This window comes from Chamaea fasciata, unplaced genomic scaffold (genome assembly GCF_029207755.1).
Source record: "Chamaea fasciata isolate MVZ Bird 193981 ecotype frontalis unplaced genomic scaffold, bChaFas1.0.hap1 SCAF_4, whole genome shotgun sequence".
Classification (NCBI taxonomy): Eukaryota; Metazoa; Chordata; class Aves; order Passeriformes; family Sylviidae; genus Chamaea; species Chamaea fasciata.
The window spans coordinates 75598844-75621088 of NW_027094089.1; the positions used below are offsets into that span (position 1 = coordinate 75598844).

Below are 22245 nucleotides of genomic sequence, written 5' to 3' on the forward strand. Positions count from 1 at the left end.
CTCTCCACAGGGAAAAACAAGAAAAATAAAAAACAAAAACCAAAAAGCAAGATCATATTCAAGTCAGGAATTGTGTTTCCCAACTTCATCAGAATTCATGTGTTTTCAGCCACAAAAAACAGATTCATCATCCTTTAAAGATAAATATGGCCATCACTATTGCAACTGGGCACATTTTTGCATACTTGAAATTGTTTTGAGGCGTTCAGTCATGTAAGATGCTGCGCTCAGTAACAATTTAAAGAAACATTAGCTCACAAATTACACTGTTGAAAAGTAACCCCTTAGACACCCTGGCATAGTACAAACTGTTACTCAAATGTGCAGCCTAACTAGAGGGTGAGCCTTTTGCCAGCAGACTGACATTATAAACATCTGGGAGTGATGAGCAGTCACAGATTCCCAAAGACCTTGGCACATTTTTACATGTTATAGCAGAAGCACCATCTCATCTGACCTTTAGTGTGTTTCCAGCCCCTCAGCCTCACCCAGTCACCCCATGCTGAGCCCACAGACCTCATCTTCCAAAAGAAGGATTTAGACCAGTGTCTGCTCACACTGGGAATGTGATGCATCATGTGATTTATGACTATCCCCTCCTCTGATTCAGCTTTTTAAAAAATGGTACATCATTCTTAGCTTTGGGTCAGAATGGACCAAGGCAGAGGAAGTCCTAAAAATACCAGATACAGATTTCTCAGCTGGACTTGGATCTGTAAGCACAACACTGAAAAAGTTTAAAAACATTTTAAAAATGAAGTGAAATTGAAACAGGAAAAATAGAATAATGGGATTAATATGTCCAGTGGATTTACTTGCTGATTCCATAGATGTTTTTTGCATATATGTAGCTTTTCTCAAAGTACAGGTTGTGATAGATGACCTTCTGGTTCTTCAGTTATGGAATTAGTGTTTCTTTGGAGGATCTCAGGGCACAGAGGTCACAAGAACCCTTCAAAATGTACACAGTGTGTAGAGTGTGAGGCCTGCAAGAGTCATAGCAGCACAGCCAGCTGAAGGATGCTATGAACAAGTCCTTCTCCAAACACCACCAATAATTTTCCCAGTCTGTCAATAAAAAAAATCATTTTTTGCTGACGTCAAAAGTAAATTAACGAACTTGCCACTCAATTAGAGGGTCAGTCAACTGCTACATGTGACTCCCTCTCCATCTTTTAGCTTTTATTTAGATGATGATGAGGAACTCTTGACTTTGAACCAGATCTTCATTAAAAGAAAACCTCAATAAACACAAACATTTGAAACGGAAAAGCAATAATCGGGCTATTGCACTGTTTTGGTCGGTACAATTCCAGCTCGTCCATCAGGATAATCTAGCTGACATGTGGCCTTATCATTTTTTCACTCTGGGAGAGGATGAATGTCTTGTAAAACAGCGTGTTTCTGCTATTCTTGCTTCAGTCATGCATTCAATAGCACTCTCTTTGGAGAAAAGAAAAAAAAATAAGAAAAAGGAAAAAAAAAAAAAAAGAAAAAAGAAAAAAGGAAGTTTCTGTTACCAAAAAGATAGTTAGAAGCTTTAAAGCTTTTAGCAGATAGAAAACTCCATGGGAAGGATGCTGTGTCAATCCAACCCTGCTCACCTGGTGCCTGAGCCAAGGACAGGCCAGCCCTGCTGAAGGCTGAGCAGAGCCATGCACAGTAAATATTGGTACTGCACACATGATATTTGTCAGAAGGACCATCCAAGCCTGCAGGCTGTTCATCAGGATGGGACTGCAGCCACGCGGCCCTGCACTGTCAGCAAAACCCACACAGATGGGGATGTCTCCCACCTGTGGAAGGGGAATTTTAGAGGTCATTCGGGTATTTGAGAATGCCTGCCTCAGCAGAGGGATGAGCAGCCCAAAACCCAGCAGTAAATGGAGCAGAGCAGCATCAGCAGATACAGGTGCTGGGATAGGGGCACCCTGGAGGCACTGGCAGAGCAGTGATCACTGTGATAAAGGATGGGAATACATGATCTTGTAAATATTTTAACTAGTGTTGGTCTGTCTCCCAGCACACACATGGAGTGAGCCTCATCAGACTCTGCTATTCCCAGGCTGGGAGCATCCCCCTTACCAGCACAAATGCTCATTTCTAAGGAACTTTTCCCACAGAAATGAGCAGCAGAAATCAGGAGGGCAGCACCCAAAGTGACCTTGGCTGCCCCCCCCTCTGCCATTGACAGGGAATAACCCTGGTACATGTCTGACCCCCCCAAACTGAGATGAGCAGCCTCAGGGAGGGAGTTTGGATTGATGGCACCCTCCTGAAATAAACCTGGGAGAAGACAGGGTGAGGGGAGGAAGGTTGTCAAAGGCTGAGCTGTAGGAAGATCTTAGCACTGAAACCTCGAAGACATGGAATGCTTTTCTGGGCATGGTGAGCTGTTTAAAAGCGGAACAGGATGAAAGTTGCAACTCACAGGGGTTGCAGACCAGCTTCCAAAAACATGGTGCAAGACAGAAAAACAGGGGTCCCACTCTGTGCCCACACAAACACAGAGACCTCCCCTGCCCTGTGACGTGGATTCCAAATTCTCATTTGGAATTCCAGTTTCCCAAAAACTATGCCTTTGTAACATGGAAAAAGGGGCACCAACAAACAGCCTTTCCACCTGGGAAAACACCCCACTTGGCCAGCTCAGAGGAAATACTCAAGCCTGTAGTTTGGTGACGAGAGCACACAGAAAAAGCCCTGCTGAGAGGATAAATCAGTGGAAAAGCAGCCTAGAAGTTACTAAAGAGTTACAGATCTGGATGAGTCAAGGGGGAGACTGTGCTGATTCTTCAAAAACCACCTGGGTATGGCATGAATTGCTGGAAACCCCCAAAGGGTCTGGCAGCAAATGGGCAGGGTGCAGGAAAACATGGGGCTTCCTTGGGGGCTTAAACTACAAACTCCCTCTCCCCCTTAGAACTAGACAAGGGACAGCCAAGAGCAAAACTAACTGCAGGTTATTGCAGCAGGAGCAGCCAGGCAGGGGAGCTGTTTTGCACACACAAACTTCCAGAGCCATCTTTATATATTTTTATTGCACACATCTATCCTTACATATCTCATGGGATGAGGCCAACTTCCCTTCCCAGGACAAACTATTTCTACTAAATTCTGCCAAATCCATCTGTTCCCAAGACAACTTTTGTTGCTGCCTAACACAGATATTTTGAAAGAGTAAATCTTCCCCTCAAACTCCCAACCCCTTCCCCAAGTTGCTGGATTGTTCAGAATGTTCTCTGGTTGCTTCAGCTACTAAAACAGACCTTTTCCTCCCAGAAAAGCTTGTGAGAAGCCCAGGAGCACAGGTGAGCTGGGGCAAACCGCCTTTGCAAAGCCCCTGAAATGCCTGCACCTCCTCTTCCCCAGCATTTGATAAAGCCCACACCTGGCACAGAAGCCTGTCCAGCATCCATGTTTTAATTTCAGGCTCCCTGGCAACCACCTCTTTGGTTCCAAGTGGCATCTGGAGTGAGCACACCCGAGGTGAGCTAACTAGAGGGTGGCTGTCTGGAGCACCAGCAAAGCACCAACCACCCCAGGCTCTTTTTCCTTTGGGTGCCTGGAGCAGGATGACTGATCCTAGCAGGCTGGGAGCACATGTTTGCATCACAGAGAGCCTGGAAGACATTCGCACTGACTCATAATTTGGGGGGAAATACTATAATTCATTTTCAGACATGATTTGTCATTGGTATGGCATAAATATATGTGTGTGTATGTACAGAGCTCTATTTTTAGAGCTGCATGGCCAGGGTGCTGGCTCCATGGGTACTCCATTGACAAACAGGATGCACTCCTCTCTGAGCTGGGAGGTTTTCAGTCCTCCCCCTTATTGTAAACATCATCTGCCTTCAAAACCCTAAATGTGTTGCAGATGTGACAAACAATAAAAGGCCTATCATAAAAAAAAAAAAAAAAAAAAAGGCTGCCATCTCTGTGTTTCCCACTGGGGCAACATAATAATGAATTTATTAGCATATAGGGCTCACCAACATATGTTTATAGTCACTCACAAACTTTTGACTTGACAGTTTACAAGTATGTTTAAATCATTAAAGTTTAGGTTGACTGTCCAGTTATTACAGGCTCATTATAAATAGGAAACAAAGGTTACATTTTATACAACAGGCGATAAATCAAAACTAGTCTGTATTTTAGACTGACTTTTTTTTTCCTCCCCCTCTTTTGCTCCTTTTTCATCTCGTTATTTTCAAGGCCTTCTAAGGGGACATCTTGGTGAGGCCAGTGCTCAGCAGATGTCTGGAGTTAGCTGACAGGGCCAGTGGCACCCACACCAGGGAGCAGGAGAAACTCCCACTGCATCTGAGAGATGCAAAGACCTCAGAGGTGGCAAACTTTGCCCGTGTTTTCACTCAGCCAACAGTCAAAACCGCTGCCAGCCCAAGACATTCACCTCTCCTCCTCCTCAAGGCATCACCAAGTCTTTCTGCAAGGCTTGGGAAACCCTTTGGAAAGGAGGAGCTCTCCACTGCCAATTTCCTCAAGCTGAACAAAGCACCTGAGAAAAGGAAGGAAAAACCCCAAAGAACCCCTGTGTCCCCTGACTGCAGACCTCGAGGGTCAGCAGAAAGACTCAAACGTGCTCAGATGGGGGGTTGGGTTTGACCACTGCATTACAACACAGCCTGCCATCCATGCTCCTGCCTTAAAACTGCAGAGAATCCAGCAGGGGATCAAACCAGGGGCTCAGTAACACAACCCCAGCCACTCCCAGTCCCTTCTGCCTCTATTACAGGGTAACCACCTTGGGAAGGAGAGAGATAAAGCCACATTAAATGCAAAAGTTCATTTTGTAAACTATTTCCAGATTTCAAAGCTTGGCATCATTTCAAATCGGTATGCTACCCTAAAATTTACAATTTGTGGAAGTTGGGGGGGGGGGGGGGGGCAATGTGGAATGGTTTCTGGTCCCTTTTATTTCTTGCTATGTACATGTGATATGACAGAAAAAATTAATTGAAAAATACCCTTTCAAAGTAAAAAGAAATATCATTCTCAAAAATGTTGAAAGTGAGTCTTTCCACACCATCAGCAACTTTTCCTGGGCTGTTTTCCAACATAAAACTTCAATAGAGTCACAGTTTATATCCAGTACCAACCAAATAGGATTCTGTCACTGTCATATCAGCTTCACCTTTCTGCTTTAAAGGAAAACACAAAAAAAGAGCATGGGCAAGCAAGGAAGAAGGTCTCCCTGGAAGCACAGCTCGTGCCCTCTGAGCTCAGACAGTGCCTTAAAGCCCTGCTGGACAAACTCCACTCTCTCAGCAATGTGAAAGACTTTACCTGCCAGGAACCCCATGCCCCAGAGACACAACTGCTTTAAAGTTAAATATTTACCCAGAGCAAAGGCCGCAGCAAACACCCTCCATAGGAGCAGCACAGGAGGAGAAGTTCTCTTTTCCTGCTGCATGTTCCTGTACCACAGTGACAAGGGGCGCCTAAGCTGCCAGAAGGACAAGCCACCAGGGAGATCATTACACTGATTAAACTAGCCTAGATAGGCAAAATAAGGCAGAAAAGATCATATACCCAACTTCAGAGATCACTGATGATAGTGTGGGGAAGGCTTTAAGAGGAAATTAGAAACACATTAAAAATAGCATCAAGGTGTGACACAAAGATCATGGAAAATGAAACACATATCTCTGCTCTCAGCACAGGACACTGTGAATAACCTGTATTTCTTGAACATAAACTTTGTTATTTAGTTCTTGGATGAAATTGTGTTTTATCCCTCTCAAAATCCTGTTTCTCTTTCAGACTTTGAGTGGAGGACTTGAAAAGTCTTTTCTTTCCCTTGCTTAATATCTGAATATATGCATTTTATGCATTTTACATAATGTGTCAATAATCTTTGATATGAGACTGGCATTTAATATTTCAGCTCTCACTTCATTAAGGATATTTTAATTATCCCAAACCAATGGGAGGGAATTTATAAACATCTGTGCTTCGTTTAGTAGCCCAAATTTGCCTTTTAAACTTCAAAGCTGCAAAGCTGATTTTATCCAGGTTCAGTTGTCTGGTCTCTCGAGGAGCACTGTGTAGCACGGGAACCAGCATTAACTGGGCCAAGCCTCCAGCCCACAGAACCACATCCAGTTCTGCTCATCCATGCTGGACACAGCCTCCAACAGCCTGGGCTTGGTCACACAAGCAGATAATGCTGGTGAGCTCCACAGGGTGGTCAGTGGGTCTAGGAGAAGGCCCACACCAGCAACACGTGTGACTGCCCAAGTCACAACTGGTCCTTCGCTTTCCTCTCCCAATGGGTGACCAGGGACTACCTCATTAATAACATCAGGAGCTGTTTTCAGAGCAACCAAAGACATGATTCACACTAGTAAGCAAAACAGTTTTTAGGCTCCAAAGTACCTAAATCGCTTCTGCAAAACGAGCCTGAGGTATTTGCAAAAAATCACTTGGGGGTCTCTAAACCCTACACCAGAAATAACCACCATTTGCTGCAGTCAAGCAAGCCTTCCCGACTTTCTGATGCGCTCCAGGAAGCTGAGACATTAATCTCAAATCTCAGGATTGTGGGCAGCAGTGGAAAGGAGAGAAGGGGGTGACCCTGGAACCGACATCAGATTTGCAACTTGCCTCAAATCCTCTCCAAGGGGCTGTCTTTGATACACCCCAATAGAACCAGCCTGGAAAAGCAGAGGCATTTCCTCTCCAGCTGCTGCCTCGACTGGCACCACAGCCAGCCAGCACAATTCTGGGCATCTGCAGCCTCTGGGCCGTGGCTGTGGAGGGCACCAGGGCTGCCTCCAGTGGGTGAGCCTGAGCAGACCCCAGGGAGCAGCTCCCCACACCATCACCAAAACCTACTACCCACAGAGGGGCAACTGCTGCAGTCCCACTGTCCCCATCACCTGCTAAGAACCGGAGCTGGTTCCTCACTCGTAGCTCTCCATCCCCAGAGCCTCCGCCGCACTCATCTTCATCGTCGCAGTCTCCGCTCTCCTCCCCCTCCTCCTCTGGGGTTTTTCCTGGAGCTTTCCAGCGGGGTAAAGTCATCCCTCTGAGCAGCTGAAAGACATGAGGGGCCAACAGTCACTCAGCTGCTTCCCTCCACCCTCCCTGCTGCTTCATCCTGCACCCTCCCTGCATTCACTGGGGTGACACGGGTGGGACAAGATTCAGTGGAGCCAGGAAAATGGGACAAGACCCCAACACACTCCTTGTGCCAAAGCACTGGGCAGCTCAGGTTCATTCATGGACAAAGCTGCACACAAAGCTTCACCGGAAGAAACAAAAGGAGGAGGCAAAACCACACTGAGTAGTTCTTCGGCTTCCGCCCAGTGAGAATCACAGGAGCCCTGCAAGACCCCAGTGTTACCAAGGCTCTGGGGTCAGCTACAAAACACATATCCAAAGGTAGGCCTGACAAGGGAAAAAACAGTAGCAAGAGGAACCTCTGTTCAGGGAATCTCACTACTTTCAAGGACTCTCTCCCATTTTAGGCATGACACATGAAAGAAATGGCAGATTTCCCAGGTCTGTATGCAGCCCACAGACATAACCTAAAAATCTTATTTCTCACTCTTCAAGCACAGAGGATGCTAGTGAAAGTCTTTGGGGCAGCCAAGTGACGCAATGAAAGCATCTTGTAAAGGACGTTTTAAAGCTGAGTCCTAAGTAAGAGTCAGAGTTTGCACATCCCTGAGACAGGGACTTGAATGCCTCCCCTGAGCACAGGGTCAGGACCACTTTTCAAACATGGGTGGGAGCTCCCCACACTCCTGTCACAGCACACAGAGGGGTTAGACACATTATAAACTATCAGCTTCCTCTCTTTGCTGACTTTCCTGATTTTGCTTTTCCTGACTTGCCTGAAAACAGCTGGCTACTCCATCATAAACCCAGAACCCCTTTGAAAAAGTGTGAGTCAGCTAGTTAATATATGCTGAAAATTTCTATCACTGCCACTCTGCTGTTAAAAGCTTCTCAAATTTAATCTCAGCGCTAAGAAAAAAATAATGAAAAGGGTAAGTAACAGAGAAGATAGTGCAAAATGGGAGCTTTCTGCATGCTTCAGGGGTTTGGTTAGTTCCATCTCTTGCAGTAATATGCATGCCTTGCAAGGCATTTTTTAATATCTGGAATCTAGGTTATATTTTTAAACTATTAAGCTAGCCTTAGAAAACAGTTTCTAAAATATTTATCTCCTGAAGTTTATACAGCCTTGGAGGAATGCCTTTGGCATCTGGCTCGCCCTGTCCACAGCAATGTCCACATACCTTAGTGTTTATATTAGAGGAGCATAACATAATGAAAAACAAATGGCTCCATGTGAGACCCCTTTGGGTTCCCCAGCTGCAGCGAACCCTGCACCAAAGCTCTCCCTGGCATGTGCCAAAGTCTGCCTGGTGTGAGAACTACACTGGGTGAGTCCCACATCCATGGTAGGCAGCAAAATGCAGCTCATCTCCTCAAAACTCAGGGGGTGTGCTTTCATGGCCTCCAACAGGCTTTGGCTTAGGCTGGTTTAAGTTCACTTTTCAGGAATTTTACTTTGTTTAGACATTTACAGGCCTCCCCCAGAATGTGGTGCAACCACAAAAGAATAACAAATAAAAAGGCAAGTGCAGCGCTGAGGGTAACTCAGGGAAGACCTTGCCCAGGAACTGAACATACCAACCACCTAAGCCTCTACACCATCACTTGTACTTTGCTCCTACAAAGGAAGCCCCGGCTAACAGCAGTTCTCAGATGGGGTGGAATGAGAGTCTCCCATGCACAGCAGCTAATTAGCACACACTCCAGTTCCAGTGTCACCATTGCCAAAACCCAAGCCCACGGTGCTGGAAGGGGTGGCAACTGTTCAGCAGCAGGATCCTTGCTCCTCTGTGGGATCCTGCCTCCTCTGCATCCCAGGAACAGAGCAAGCCCAGACGGGACCCCACCACGCAGCCCAGGCGACACAACTTTGATGACTTACCCAAAAGAGCAGAGGAACTTTCTGGCAGAGAGAATTAAGCTTTGGGATATTTTCAGATTTAATAAGCTCAGTGGGGGAGCAAGGGAAAATCAGAATTTTTCAGTTGTGTGTTTTCAAACATTAAAATAACTGAGCATTTCTTGTAGTAATACTTTTTTCCTTGGCACGCCATAAATTAGCAGCTTAATTTCTATGCCTTTGTAGGCACAATAAAACAGGAATTTTCTAAGAAACATCACGTGGGCCCCAACTTTGGATCAAGTGAACGTGACAATCCCTTTGCCACACTGCTCTTTCCTTTGCCAGGAGAAAAGCTTCATCCTCAGGCACACCCTCTCCAGCTGCTGATAACTATAGAGAGGTTCAATTAAATTTTGCAGCTCCCTGTGGGAGAAATAGAGCCCACAACACAAAACCACTGGAAGAGTTAGCAGGAGACCAGGCATGGGGTAGAAATCCCACTCCACTCCATTGGTACATCTAGACCCAGGAATGCTGTTGGATGTCTCATCTTCATCCAGAGCAGCAGTCCTAGTCCTGCCCATCAACCATTCCACAACCTCCCTGATGGTTTGCATGCTTTATGAAATTATATTTGGTGTACTGAATGCAGATTCCCCATCCTTAAATAGCAAGCAGAGCTGACTGTACCCTAACATTACAGTTTATTCATGTCCTGTGGTTTAAAGCCCATGGTAAGAGGCAGGAAAATACAGAATCTGGTGATCACCAAAGTAGTACTCAACAGTGAGATAGCTCTAACTTAATCACAACTCACCCAGCTGTAAGAGTTTACTGTCATATCTGCTCTTCTTTGTTAAACCACAATGGCAAAAATACACTGTATTTACAACATAGCCAATGTAAACTGGAGCACTCTTTGTGGGAGGCCGGGCACACACATCCACCCACCTCTGAGAGGGCTGTGGGGCTTTCCTCTCCATGGCAAGAAACTCCCTCTGCTCCTCACTACAAGTTCTAACAGACCAGGTGTCCATCAGTTCTGTTTCCAACCCCATCCCTTCTAAACCATGACCCTTGGGATGGGTAGGGTGGGCTGTGCCAGGGCACTGGCAGGAGGGATTCCAAGGGACACTGGGCAGTCACATCTGGTTTCCATGTACATCTTCACTGTTTGGCTTGTCTTGTGGTGTCCCTACAGCCAAAAACACAAGGCAGATGGGAATGGTGTGCCGAACCTTCCTGCTAAGAAAGTTCCCCAGGGCATCCCAGCGTGATTTACACAATTATTCATGACTGCAGAGTGACCAGACAAAAACAGATGCAGCGACGTGGGCTAATGACTCAGCTTGTCTTGGACAGGCCACTGTATACTGAAATCTTTTTAACTCCTCATTCTTTACAACCACTTTACTCAGAGCTCCCCATCCCACCAGCCCACTGAACCACCTGGTCCTATTTTTCCAATTTTAACATAGACAGCGGGAGCTGCAACATACTTTTTATCATTAATCTCCCATCTCTGAAAAGAGCTCAGCATCAAGTTTCTTGGATTGCAGTTTAATAGCTGTTTTCTCCATTTGGAAATAAGCCCACAGTATTGCAAATACCAATTTGAGCAATACCCAAAATTGTGCCCACAAATTCAGATTAAATACTGTCAGCAAGCTACAAGCACTGTGCTCCTTTAGGGCAGAAATCATCCCTTTCAACACACTTCAAAAATATGTAAAGAGAACAACCAGAGATTATTAAGGGGAATAAAAGACTTTTAGAAAAACATTTAATTCCTTCATGAGTTTAGGGGAGAAGCTTGATTGATATTTGTAATCTTTTGGTGGACAGAGCTGTCATTTAATTTAGCTTGCATGACTGAAAGAATTTAACAAAAAGTGTTCCAGAGAGTTTCACTGAAATTCTTTGCATGTTTTTAGTAAGCCTCTGGAATACGATCAAACCTAAAAAGCTGGAGAGGATGGAGACTAAACTTACAGCTAAAATAATATTCAGAATTGTAATATATGCTTAATAATCAAGTATTCACATCCAGCAGAAAAAGTGCCTCAGTGCACAAATGACTCTGGAGCCCCAGCCATGTGTCCATGTGCTGCTTGGAATCAGGAAGGGAGCCCTGGGAACTCATCCTAGCAGTGAAACCAGCTCCTGGCTCTGCTAGAAACCTCCCAAAACTCAGTGAATTTCAACAATTTACAACTGCTTGCAAAGCACGGGATGCCTTCCTTCAGGAACCTCATAAGGAAGAGTTTTGGAACAGCAAAGGTGTTATTTTACCTTTCATCACCCCAGTCACCCACTCCAGCCACACACTTTTGACTACCTGACACAGGCAGAGGTATTTCTCACACAACTCCTGAGATTCCCAACAGATTAGCTTTTTCTATTTTAAAATCCAGCCTGCTAAAAACATTGGGTTTTGAGGGTGAAAAACTAGGTCTTATGTGGCCAATCCTGACCTTGAAATCTGCAATACCAAATAATTTATGTGTGGCTTTTGAATCAGGGCAGCATCATGGGAAACGTGCAGATTTTCACACGATACTGTTCCCTGTTAACAGCTCATTACAATGTACAGAAGTATATTCCCATTATGAAACACAGCTGGGGTTGTTTTGCTTACGAAGGTCATTATCTGATCACAGGCAAGAATCAGGGAAAGGAACCCATTTTATAAGGCTGATGTTGTGGACTTTTTCAAAACTCATGTGTTTTGAATTTGGTGGCCTGATCATACACAAGCATGCAACAGCAGAATTGATTCTCTCCACTTCCTCTGCTTATTAGCCCTGGAAATAGCATGGAAAAAATTATCTTTTATTAGCAAATACTTTTTTATTTAACCAATCCTCACGAGAGTGCTGGTGCCCTCCACACCACATTTCTATATCCCAGCTCCCTTAGGTTTATCCACTCTGTGGAGAAGCACCAACACAAACTCAATGCAACATCAACAGCATCATTCTTTTCATTTCTTCTTTCCAAGTTCCAGAGAGCCTTTCCCCTCCTGGGCAGCAGCAAAATGCAACACATATTTACAGAAACACTCGGTGTTCCCTGGTACCAAGGACCAAACTCTATTTGAAAATAAGGATATTTAAAACTTTAAAAATATCTGTAAATACCAGGATCTGTACATCTGTCTAGCAAGAGTGAACACATGAGTGTGTGTACACCAGCAGGCACCACTGCTCTTCTCATCACAGTGTTGGCCCATGGATGGAAGAACCCATTTTGGGAGGAGAACATCTGAATTGTAGTTTCCTTATGATCCTTTCAGTTTGGCTGCACCTTGGACAGCACAGACATGGCAGAGCAGAAACCTGCTCGTCACTGAATTCCTACTTCAAGCTCAGCAGAACAAAGAATGATCACTAATCAAAAGTAAATAAAGTGAAAGCGGACTTTGGAGATGGAAAAGTAATTTTAAGTGCTTGGAAAAATGATGAGTTGGACATGGCCATTTTCTCAGCTTCTCTAAAGGCCAGTCCTGCATTTCCCAGTCTGCCTCCTCTAAGACATCACAGGGTTTGTGCTACTGGAGCTGTACTCAGCAGAGCAAGCCCCAGACAGCACCTCCTGCCTGCTCTGAGCAGCATGAGAAAGGGATGGCCCTGGAATTCCCTCCCCACACACTGATCTTGAGTCACTCTTGCTTTGTGGCTCCACACCAGTCCATGGTGATGGGTGTCTAAAGTTGTGAACCATAGCTCTGAGCTTATATTGTGGCTTCTTAGCCATAAAAAATGTTTTAGTCTTTAATTCTAGCACTCAAAATACCTGGAACAGGAAAAATCTCTACCAAGCATCACTCAGGGTTTACCAGCACAGCAGGACCCATTTTACTGTCTTCACAGTAAGAGGAGATGCTCTTGGCTGCCAGTAAATCAGTTTTCCTGGTCACTCTCCCGATAGCAAAGAAGCTGGTGACAGCAGTGAATTATTGACCAAAGGGTGGCCCTACTTTATGGATCATCAGCTTGATTCCAGATTAGCTATCCAAACTGACAACATCCCTATGGGTAAAGGAAGACAGATAAAGACTCCTAAGTGCTGGCAGTAATTAACACGAGTCTGCACTGGACAGTAAATCTCTTTAGGCAGCAGAAGGGGCTACCAAGGCATTATGGATTGCTCTGGTTTGGTGAGGGCAGGCTGATGCCCAGGACTGGATGCTCCCGTGGGGGTTAAGCCCTGACTGGCATCAATGCAGGCACAAGGACCAGCTCCTCCTCTGCTGTCCCCCAGGCAGGGGAGGTGTCACTTCCCTGGTCTGAACAAAAGCTCATTCATCACCGGGCACATGTGAAAAAGAGATTACTCAGGCTTTACGATCAGCTCATTCACCTTATATCCAGTTCCTTCCCCTTTCCACCCCAGCTATTTATGGCTTGTTTTTGTACAGCAGTAGGAAGAAACAGGACAGTGTGGGTGCTGAGGGCTGAGGTGTCCAGCCCAGCCTGGTGGGGTCCTGAGCAGTCCCTGTCTACTTCTGGCTCATCCCCTGAGCTCTGCATGATTGCCAATGCAGGAGAAATGCTGCTTTCCTCTTTGGGCTACTATAGCCCCTTCCCCTATTCTGCCTTTCCAAGCCTTAACTATGGCTGGCCCTTCAGCATCCCTTCCTACATCTCCTTCCATCAAACACAGACATCCCTCAAACTCAAAAAACCCAATAATTAGACCAACCATCAAATACGTGGTTGGACCAGGCAGTAGATGGTGCCTTCAGCACTTTGCTGGAGTCTGCCTCAGCCAATTCCTCTCAGGATCAGAAAGACTTCCATGAGTTTCCACTTCCCCAGAAGCAACATAGGAATGCAGCTATTTACTGCAAATGCCCCCTTCCAGGTCTTCTTCACTCTGCCTGGGCTGATCAGGCACATTAACTACCCACATCTGTCAAGAGTGGTGGAAAAGGTTTGGCAAAGATGCTCCTTTTCTTGCTACCTGCAAGGGCCGTCTGTCTTGTCCCCTTTCCACATTGTTCTTCCTCTGGCATCATATCCCTGCTCCTTCTCCCCACAAAGTTTCTCAGTCTCCTACCAGTAGCCCCAGCTGCCTTCTCCTCTCCTTTCCACTTGCTCTGCATCACTAGGTATGAGAACCTGACCAATTTCTCCACCTCTCAAGCAGCCACCCCTCAGGGCATTGGCAGCAGAGTGAAGAAGTGGTGTGGGAGCCTACGTGGGCCAGGACCCATCACTGCTATTATCAATATTTTCCATATTTTGTTTGGTTTTGTTGGAGCAGAACCCCGCTCTTCTACCCAAACACCACACAGGAAGGCCCAAAGTGCACATCACGAGAAGATGAAACATGAGACAACAAGCAAAGTAGGAGCACAAAAAACAAGACAAAATGGGCAGAAGTAGAGCCATCAACCACCTAATTGCCATCACATCCTTCAGGCATCTGAGCAGGGATGGCCTGGATGCCAGAGCACCCAGAAGGATGTGCAGGTCTCACACCACCTCGAGCCATTTGCTATAACAGCCCCATGGCTCTGTAGAGGGGATCAGGTTCTGTAGAGGTGACCCAGGCAGGGAGTGCAGCAGCCAGGGGTCCCCACAGCCTCCTCCTGCCCAACCCAGCCTGTTGGAGCAGCTGGGAGATTTCCTCTTGGCTCAGGCTCCAGCACACGTGGCGGCTCTCAGGCTGCTGGCAATGTCTGCAGGGCTGCCTGCGAGACAAACATCTCGTCCTTGGCACCAGGTAGGAAACAGCAAGCTTAGACCTGGGCAGGAAGGATTTTTTTGCTCCTTCCTCTTCTCCTTCTGCAACACAAACCCCCGCCCCAGCCGCTGTCCTTTTCCCCCTAAAAGCTCCCAGTGGAGAGGCACTCCTCATATCATGTATTTTTGTGCACAGTGTTGTGTTGCACAGAGGTTTCTGCCAGAACACCTGAGTTTTGAGATTTGAGTTACCCTGGCTGAGGTTTGAGTCACCCTGGCTGCATCCTGCCGTCCTGGGGGCTGCTCTTTCCAAGCTTTACTTTTGCATTCACTTCCCTTCAAGGCTCTGGAAGCCCAAAAAGCAACAACAAGCAGTTCTGATAGATGTCCCCTGGTCCACAGAGCTTCACAGGAAACTGAACAGCTGCCTTATAAGCCAGTTATCTCCCATCAGACAAGACAACCCCAGCATGGGGTTAACTATCAAGCTGTTGATTTCAGCAGAGACTTAAACCAGGCAGGGGTAGGAGGACTCCATGGCAAACACCCCCAAACCTGTTAGCTAGGCAGGATGAAGCAGCTGGTCTCTAATTAATGGCTGATGGCTGGACTGGCTCCTGAGCAAGGTCTCAGCTCTCCTCTGTGTTCAGAGCATGGATGCTGCTTGCAAAAACAAAGAAAAACAACTCCAGTGACACAATTTTTCCATATATATGAACTCCAGGGACACAACTTTTCCATGTAACATATTTCCACGAATATTTTAGAGTCAATATTGGCACCTAGGATGGGTCTACCAACAGGATAAGGAACCAACCATCCAGGCTCCAGCACAGGCACTGCTGATACACCGGGCTGCAACTCATCACTGAACGTACACAACATTCTGAATGTACCCAAAAGCAAGGCTCAGGCCTCTGGACCCGCAGGCAGGAGGAGCCCTGCCTGGTGTGGTTCTCCCACACACAGATGTACGGACACCAACGGAACAGCTGAAGCAACTCAGTGTTTAAATTAAGTTCAAAGCTGGTGACTTTATACCCTCCCTCAGTGAGACACAACACTCACAGAGGAAGCCCTGAAATGCACATATATGAGTCTCACCCACAGCTTTTAGATTATGTGCTGCAGGAAAAGGTCAGTAAACTCCTTCCCCACCAATAGGCAGGAGGCATTTGAGAGGTCCTGCCAAAAATAAAAGGTAACTTCCTCCCCATCACGGTATTTGTTGATGGCTCAAACACCCACCCACTGCCAGCTGCCTCCCACTTCCTTACTGACCTTGCTGCATCAGCAGCATCTTCTTACACATGTCCTCAACCAAGCATATTTCCTTCTCTTAAATATCACTCCTGGAAACACAGCCAAGAGAGGCAACAAATCTTGCTGCAACCCAAGCTTCTCTCTTTGCTCAGTCTGATGTGCTGCAAGGGCCATGTCTCATTGCATAGGGTCCAGCAGCATGAGCACAAAAATACAACCCAGTCTCTGCAGCCAGTTACAGGTCAAAACCAAGCTAAGAAGTTTAATGAGAGACAGCATTAACCAAGAGTCTTCCTGAGCCATGAGGGATTATTTACACCTGCCTCAATGCAGCCAAGTAAAAAGGGTCTCACTGACTGGGAAAGGGGTTTGCCAGCACAGGGAAAATACCTGCCACGAGTGTGCCTCGTTCCCCCTGCAGGCACAGGGCTTGGGTGAAGTGGCAGAATTGCACGGGGGAAATTCCCTGCTCCAACCTGCCCAGCACATGAAGCAGTTCAGGGTGTGATGGGAATCTCAAAGGCATTTGTGCCACACTGCCTGTACACCATGCCACAGGTGGGCATCACATTCCCACAGCACAGCCCAGGGCCGGAGAAGGAAATTCCTGTCAGAGCTAGCCCTCTCTGCCCACAGTGGGTCTGACAGTGCTGCCTTTTCCTCCTGCCCCTGAGAACACCATCACTAAGCAGTCTTATACCACCTCAAACTGGAATCAAAAGTATTATTATCAAGGCTTTTCCTTGGGAACAAAAGCAACTGGGTTTCTTCTGCAGCCAAGAAGACCAGAGGTTACATTCTGAACAACGAAGATAGGCTCTTTGAATCCCAGTCCCCAGTCAGTCTGGACCACATTTTAAAAACCTTGATGTTGAGTCAAATTTTTGAGAAAAACATGAGAAAACTACCCAACGTTCCAGACAGCTGTATCCTTTGTTACTGGGCCCATCAGGGAGGACACCTACCTCAGACATCTACTGATTAAATTACAGCCCAAGTCACAGCACAAGGCGACACTTGATACAATTAACCAGGCCCAGAATAACTGTAACTAACTGTTAATCTGCTATCAATAGCTCCACTTACACCGGGTTTTGCTGCACAAGGATTCCTTCAGGTTTGTTTCCTCCACAACAGGATAAACTTCAGCTCTGGTACAGGATATCTGGTGTTTGTTTTAAGGCCCCACTGTGCATCAGCTGCATGTTCTGGACACAAAAGCAAATCAATCTCCTTTAAAGGTGTTGGTGTGGCTTTTTCCACAGCTGATTTCCACAGCACTGCTTGGAGGATGGTCCCTGCAGGACACACCTGAAGCACCTGTCAGAGCTGAAGCCAAAGACAAAGTTGAAACCCTTCACAGATACAAGACCACTCCAGGATCCACCTCTGTTGGAAAACAGGCACACAAACACACCAGGTACAAACAATCTCTGGCTGTTTATAAACACTCGGTGTGGGTGACCTGTGGATACAGCATTCCCTCAACAATTCCAGTAAACCTGGAGTTTTGCCATGGAGTCGCGGCAGGTGATGTCTGCTGCGGGGAGGTGCTGGCTCTTCCTGAAGAGGGGAGGAAGGGGTTTTAGGTTTGAAAAGTCAGGTGACGGTCAGATACCTTCAGATTTAATTACATTCTCATTACTGAAGGTCATTCTTCCCCTGATTTAACTGCCCTGGCAAAATCCTGTCAGTACCACTTGCAGACAGAGTGGGAGAGCATTTACCCAGCATTAATGGGAGCCAAGACACAGCTAAAAGGACAATGGAATTAGTACTTAAATACCAGGCCTAGACTCGGTGGAGCTGTAGATTATTTTGTGTACTAAAGGAGAATTAACTGATCCATTCTAAAATGCATTTATCATTAAAATAAAAATCTTCTGTCATTTTACTTAATAGCCTTAGTAAAAAATAATTGCAATGTCTGGTTGCTTTTCAACAACATGTGGTTTTAATATTTTAATTGTTACAAACTGTTTAATAATGATGAACAAGAGGCGTGTCCAAGTAATTATTGTATTTATTAACATTTCTTTTGAGGATGTGATAGATTGTGTTGCATATGTACAGCACTTCAGACATTGCAGTGCTGACTTATTAAAGGTGGAAAATGAGTCAAAAGTGACTTGCTTTGGTGCAATTTAAATATTGTATTTTCAAGTGACTAGTGTTGTGCCTTGCATTATTTAACAATCTGGCACAGTTTGCACATTTTTCTAATTAGTATGCAGCTTCATCTGATCGGGGAATTAAAATACAGTGGGAAAACTAAACCTCAGAGAGCCCAACAGGCACAGGGAAACTTTCACCAAATCCATCAAAGTAATGGATTTTTCTGAAGGGGGAGATATATTCCTGAAAACTCCCCAGCTCCCCAGGCTCTCCCATAATAAACTTCCTATTTCCCTGGGTGCCCAGAGCAGGGTCTGGGTCCCTTTGCCACCCCAAGCTTGTCTCCCTGTGGTGGGGTCAGACCCTCCTCACTGGTCCCTGGTGCTCCACCACTCTGTATTTTGAGCAAAGAGGTTGCAGGGGACTCAGGCACAAGAGCATCACACCATTCCCAGGCCTATTTTGTTTACATTTGATTCAATCAAGTTGTGGCCTTTTGGCCTCTTTCCAAATTAACTTCTGGGTGACCTCCACCATGCCCTCTCCCAGCAGCCAGGCCGCTGGGAAACAGCCCAGTAAACCTACAAACAAATATGGGACATATTGGTTGATCAAACCAGCTTCAAACACGGCTCTGGAAATGCCAGGACGTGCCTTTTTTTGCAAACTTCAGGTCTACTTTGTCTTTGCTCATTCACACCTCTGGGCCTCCTGCCTTTTTTTTTTTTTTTTTTCCCTTCCAAGTATAGCTGTGTGTTTTACTGCCTCGTAAAACTTCTAAATTTTGTTCTCATCCTCCTGCAAGCCCCTCTAAGAGCAACATGAGGCTCTTTCACATGGAGCTCTCTGCAGGACTGGGTCTTTACACCGAGCACATCAAGAAAGGCAGCGAGACCCTGCTTGGGGGAACAGCTGTAATACTCCAAGAAATTGTGTCTTCCCCTTATTTCCAAGGAAATAAATCAAAGGGAGTTTCTCAGGGTCTGTGAAAGCATATTGCCTGGATTCCCATCCCCAAAGGGTTTATTTTTTCAAGAGCTTATATGGTAGTTAGATTTCTGGCTAGAAAATATGCAATATGATAAAAACACAGTCCCTATATGGGGCAATAAATTACAGATTGTTTGATGTGGAAACCAAAGAACTGTCAAACTCCAGTATATCTGAAATATTCTAAATGAGCCCTTAACTCGAGTGTCTGGAAATGTACAATATGTTTCCAGGCCATTCAATTTTGTAAAGACACATCTTCCCCAGCTAAGTTTCCTTTTATGGATTCTAGTATTAATTTTTGATGTGGTTTTTCCCCTCCTTTTCTTAAAAAATTGTGCTCTTCTTCCTCGAGACAATACTATGATAAAACACCAGGATTTACCTAAGCATAAAAAGAAACTGCAGCTGGGCGCAAGCCTAAAGAGGTTATGGCATTAAGGATGAAGTAAAGCATCTGCTGCAATAGTGTCAGAGCCCCATAGGCAAAGCAAAGGACATAAAAGTCACTTCAGGACAGACAGGGACAGGAGGGAGGACCGAGGGCATCACATCAGCCGTTTTTGTACCACAGATCCCTGCTGCATCCTCACACCAGCATCACTCAGGTCCTCTCTCCAGAGCCTTCTGTGGAGGAGGATGACCAACAGCAGGTCACCCAGCGTGGCAGGGCTCCCAGGACGTGGGACACCACACCTTCCACCTCCATGTATAGCTGTTAAAACCTGAAGCTCATCCCCATCTGTCAGCCACTCAAACATACCCATGGCTGGAGGAAAATGGAATGACCAGAGGAAATGGCTCACCCTGCACAGAGCTTTCTGCCTGGGAATGTTACCAAGTCACTAAAAATCTGAGCAAGACCCTGTGCTGACACTGAATAACCTTTCAGTTTCAATATAGTTTTACTCAAGGGATGAATGAAAACCCTTCTAGCTAGAAACAGACCCCATCCACTCTGGGAAATAAAAGTTAGGAACCAATTCCAACTCATTTTCCTGAAGGTGACCCTTAGCCTCCCAGCTGAGATAACAATGCTAATATTTATGGATGGGCTGTTCATGCCTCTGGGCACACAACAAAAATAACTCAAATCAAAACTTGGTAGACATCTAACAGAACTGAGGGGGAAAAAATTCCAATATGGCAATAATAAAGCATCTCACCCACCAACGCACAAAAAATAGCACCAGCCACAATCACACGTTTGGGTGAAAAAAAAAATGGTCTGATGTGATGAATAGGCAGCACTGAGGGGGACTCATCCAGAAAGGGCTGACTTGAGACAGCACACAACTCAGGCACTGTGCTTTATTCATTCATTTATTTTAGCTTGATAGGTGCTCAAAGCAAAAAAATACCATCTGGGACACTTTCCCTTCCCCTTTTCTCTGGGTTAGGTTTTCTCTACTTCTTTTAATCCCCGTGGGTTTAATTCTAATACACAAACCCTGTTCTCATTTCTAACTGCAAACATTTGATGAGAATTTCTCATGTGAACGTGTGTGCATTTACCCAAATTAGGTTTGAGAAGACACAAACTAAAGAGCAAGCACAATTTGTACACACAACACTGGAAGAACAGACACCTCCAGAAGCATGAGCATCCTGGAATAAAGGCAAAGTCATCAGCAAATTACAGATATTTAGCAAAAATCTCCAAGTAAAAATAAAAGCTGTGGACCTCTATGAAAACTGTACAACAGCACGGTTCTTGAGTCTGCCCACACCCACAAAATCTAGGGTGTATCTCTAACACAACATGCTGGGAGGAAGCCACGACATTGTACAAGAGTCACAATTGACAGGTAGTCACGTGGGAATCCAATTTACAGCTCTGACCACCACAAAGATGGTCTCTTCTCCAAAAGACCCTGGATGTCTGAAAATCCTTAAAAGCCACTGTTGGCTTGAGCTTGCTGGATAAGGAGATTTCCAACCCACTACAGCTCAGGAGTTCCCACTGCTTCCCAAATCTGAAGCCAACACCTGAAAGACACAACTATAATTCATCCAGAGCTGCTGTTCCTTCCACATTTAATACTCTTTGGCAATCAAGATGCATTCCAGATGTGAAAGAGAGCTCAAAACTTCCTCCAGCCAAGAAAATAAGTGTGATGGTGAGCTCTGACACCCCAAATCCCAAATTTAAGTAACCTCCACAGTTACTTTCCTGGTATATAAGCTACTGACATAGACTACAGACCCTCCACAGGAATAGAATCATATCATAGAATTACAGATTGTTTGAGTGGGAAGGGATCTTACAGATCATGTGGCTCCAATCCCCTGCCACAGGCAGGGACACCTTCCTTAGACCAGTTTCCTCCAAGCCCCATCCATGAACTCTTCCAGGAATGGGGCAGCTACAGCTTCCGTGGGCAAGCTTTGAAACTAATTTGCACAAACCACTTCCCATTTTCTCCTGACTTTGTTCTCAGTTCCTCCTCTTTCTCAAACACAGCTTTACAAGAGGGTTTGACATTTTTCAGGCTCTCACATTTATGCTGTTCAAACCAAAACAGCTTAGTTGCCCCCCACAACACATTCCAACCTGACGCTGCAAGCCACTGGGGGGAAAGCACTGTAAGAGATCGTGACTAAGCTGACTGTATTCACCCCCTCACCACAATTTCTCTCTGAGCAGCAGCTGACAGAGACACTCTGCTGCTGCAAACAGCTGAGTTGAGCACTGCAGTGTTTACCCAGGGTCTCCCACTCCACAGACCTCCACTCCTCAGAAGCCCAAGCTGTTCAGCAAAGACCTAACTTGACCCAGTCTGGCAGCCAGCATTTCACAACCACTTTATGTCAGCAGTTTCAAGTACATAATAACCATGTTTTGTTCAGTGCAACTTTCTCACTGTGAATGGCAAAATATCATTATCACCTGCAGGTTGAAGCCTGCCCTCTACCCCATTTAATAGGGAGCTGATTATACTATTCCCCCCGCTTTTCCCTTTCTAATAATTATGGGCTGTTGGCAGATGGCACTGCTCAGCACAGCGAGCTGTGGGAAGGCAGAGCAGGCTGTAGGGCTGCTGCCCATGGCAGCTCCCGCATTGTGGGGTGCTCCTGAGGACCCCGAACCCCTTGCTGCATCCTGCTCCCAGACAGCACCTAATGAGGCATGCCTGCATCGGAGGGCGCGGGGGTTAAACCAGGAATGGCTGTGAAAACAGTCCCTGGCAGTCCCGGAGCGGGAAAGCAGAGGTTAGCAGAAAAGTTGCTAAGCCAGCAACTCCAAAC

General features: G+C 45.8%; 1 protein-coding gene across 1 annotated transcript in view; it reads right to left on the minus strand.

Annotated features, from left to right (window-relative positions):
- Positions 1-22245, minus strand: part of GPC3 (glypican 3) — a 141824-nt gene that overhangs the window by 19124 nt on the left and 100455 nt on the right. Inside the window, exon 7 of the mRNA XM_066182078.1 lies at positions 6909-7065. Coding sequence (XP_066038175.1) covers positions 6909-7065 — 157 coding nt within the window. The remainder of the gene's footprint in view (positions 1-6908; positions 7066-22245) is intronic.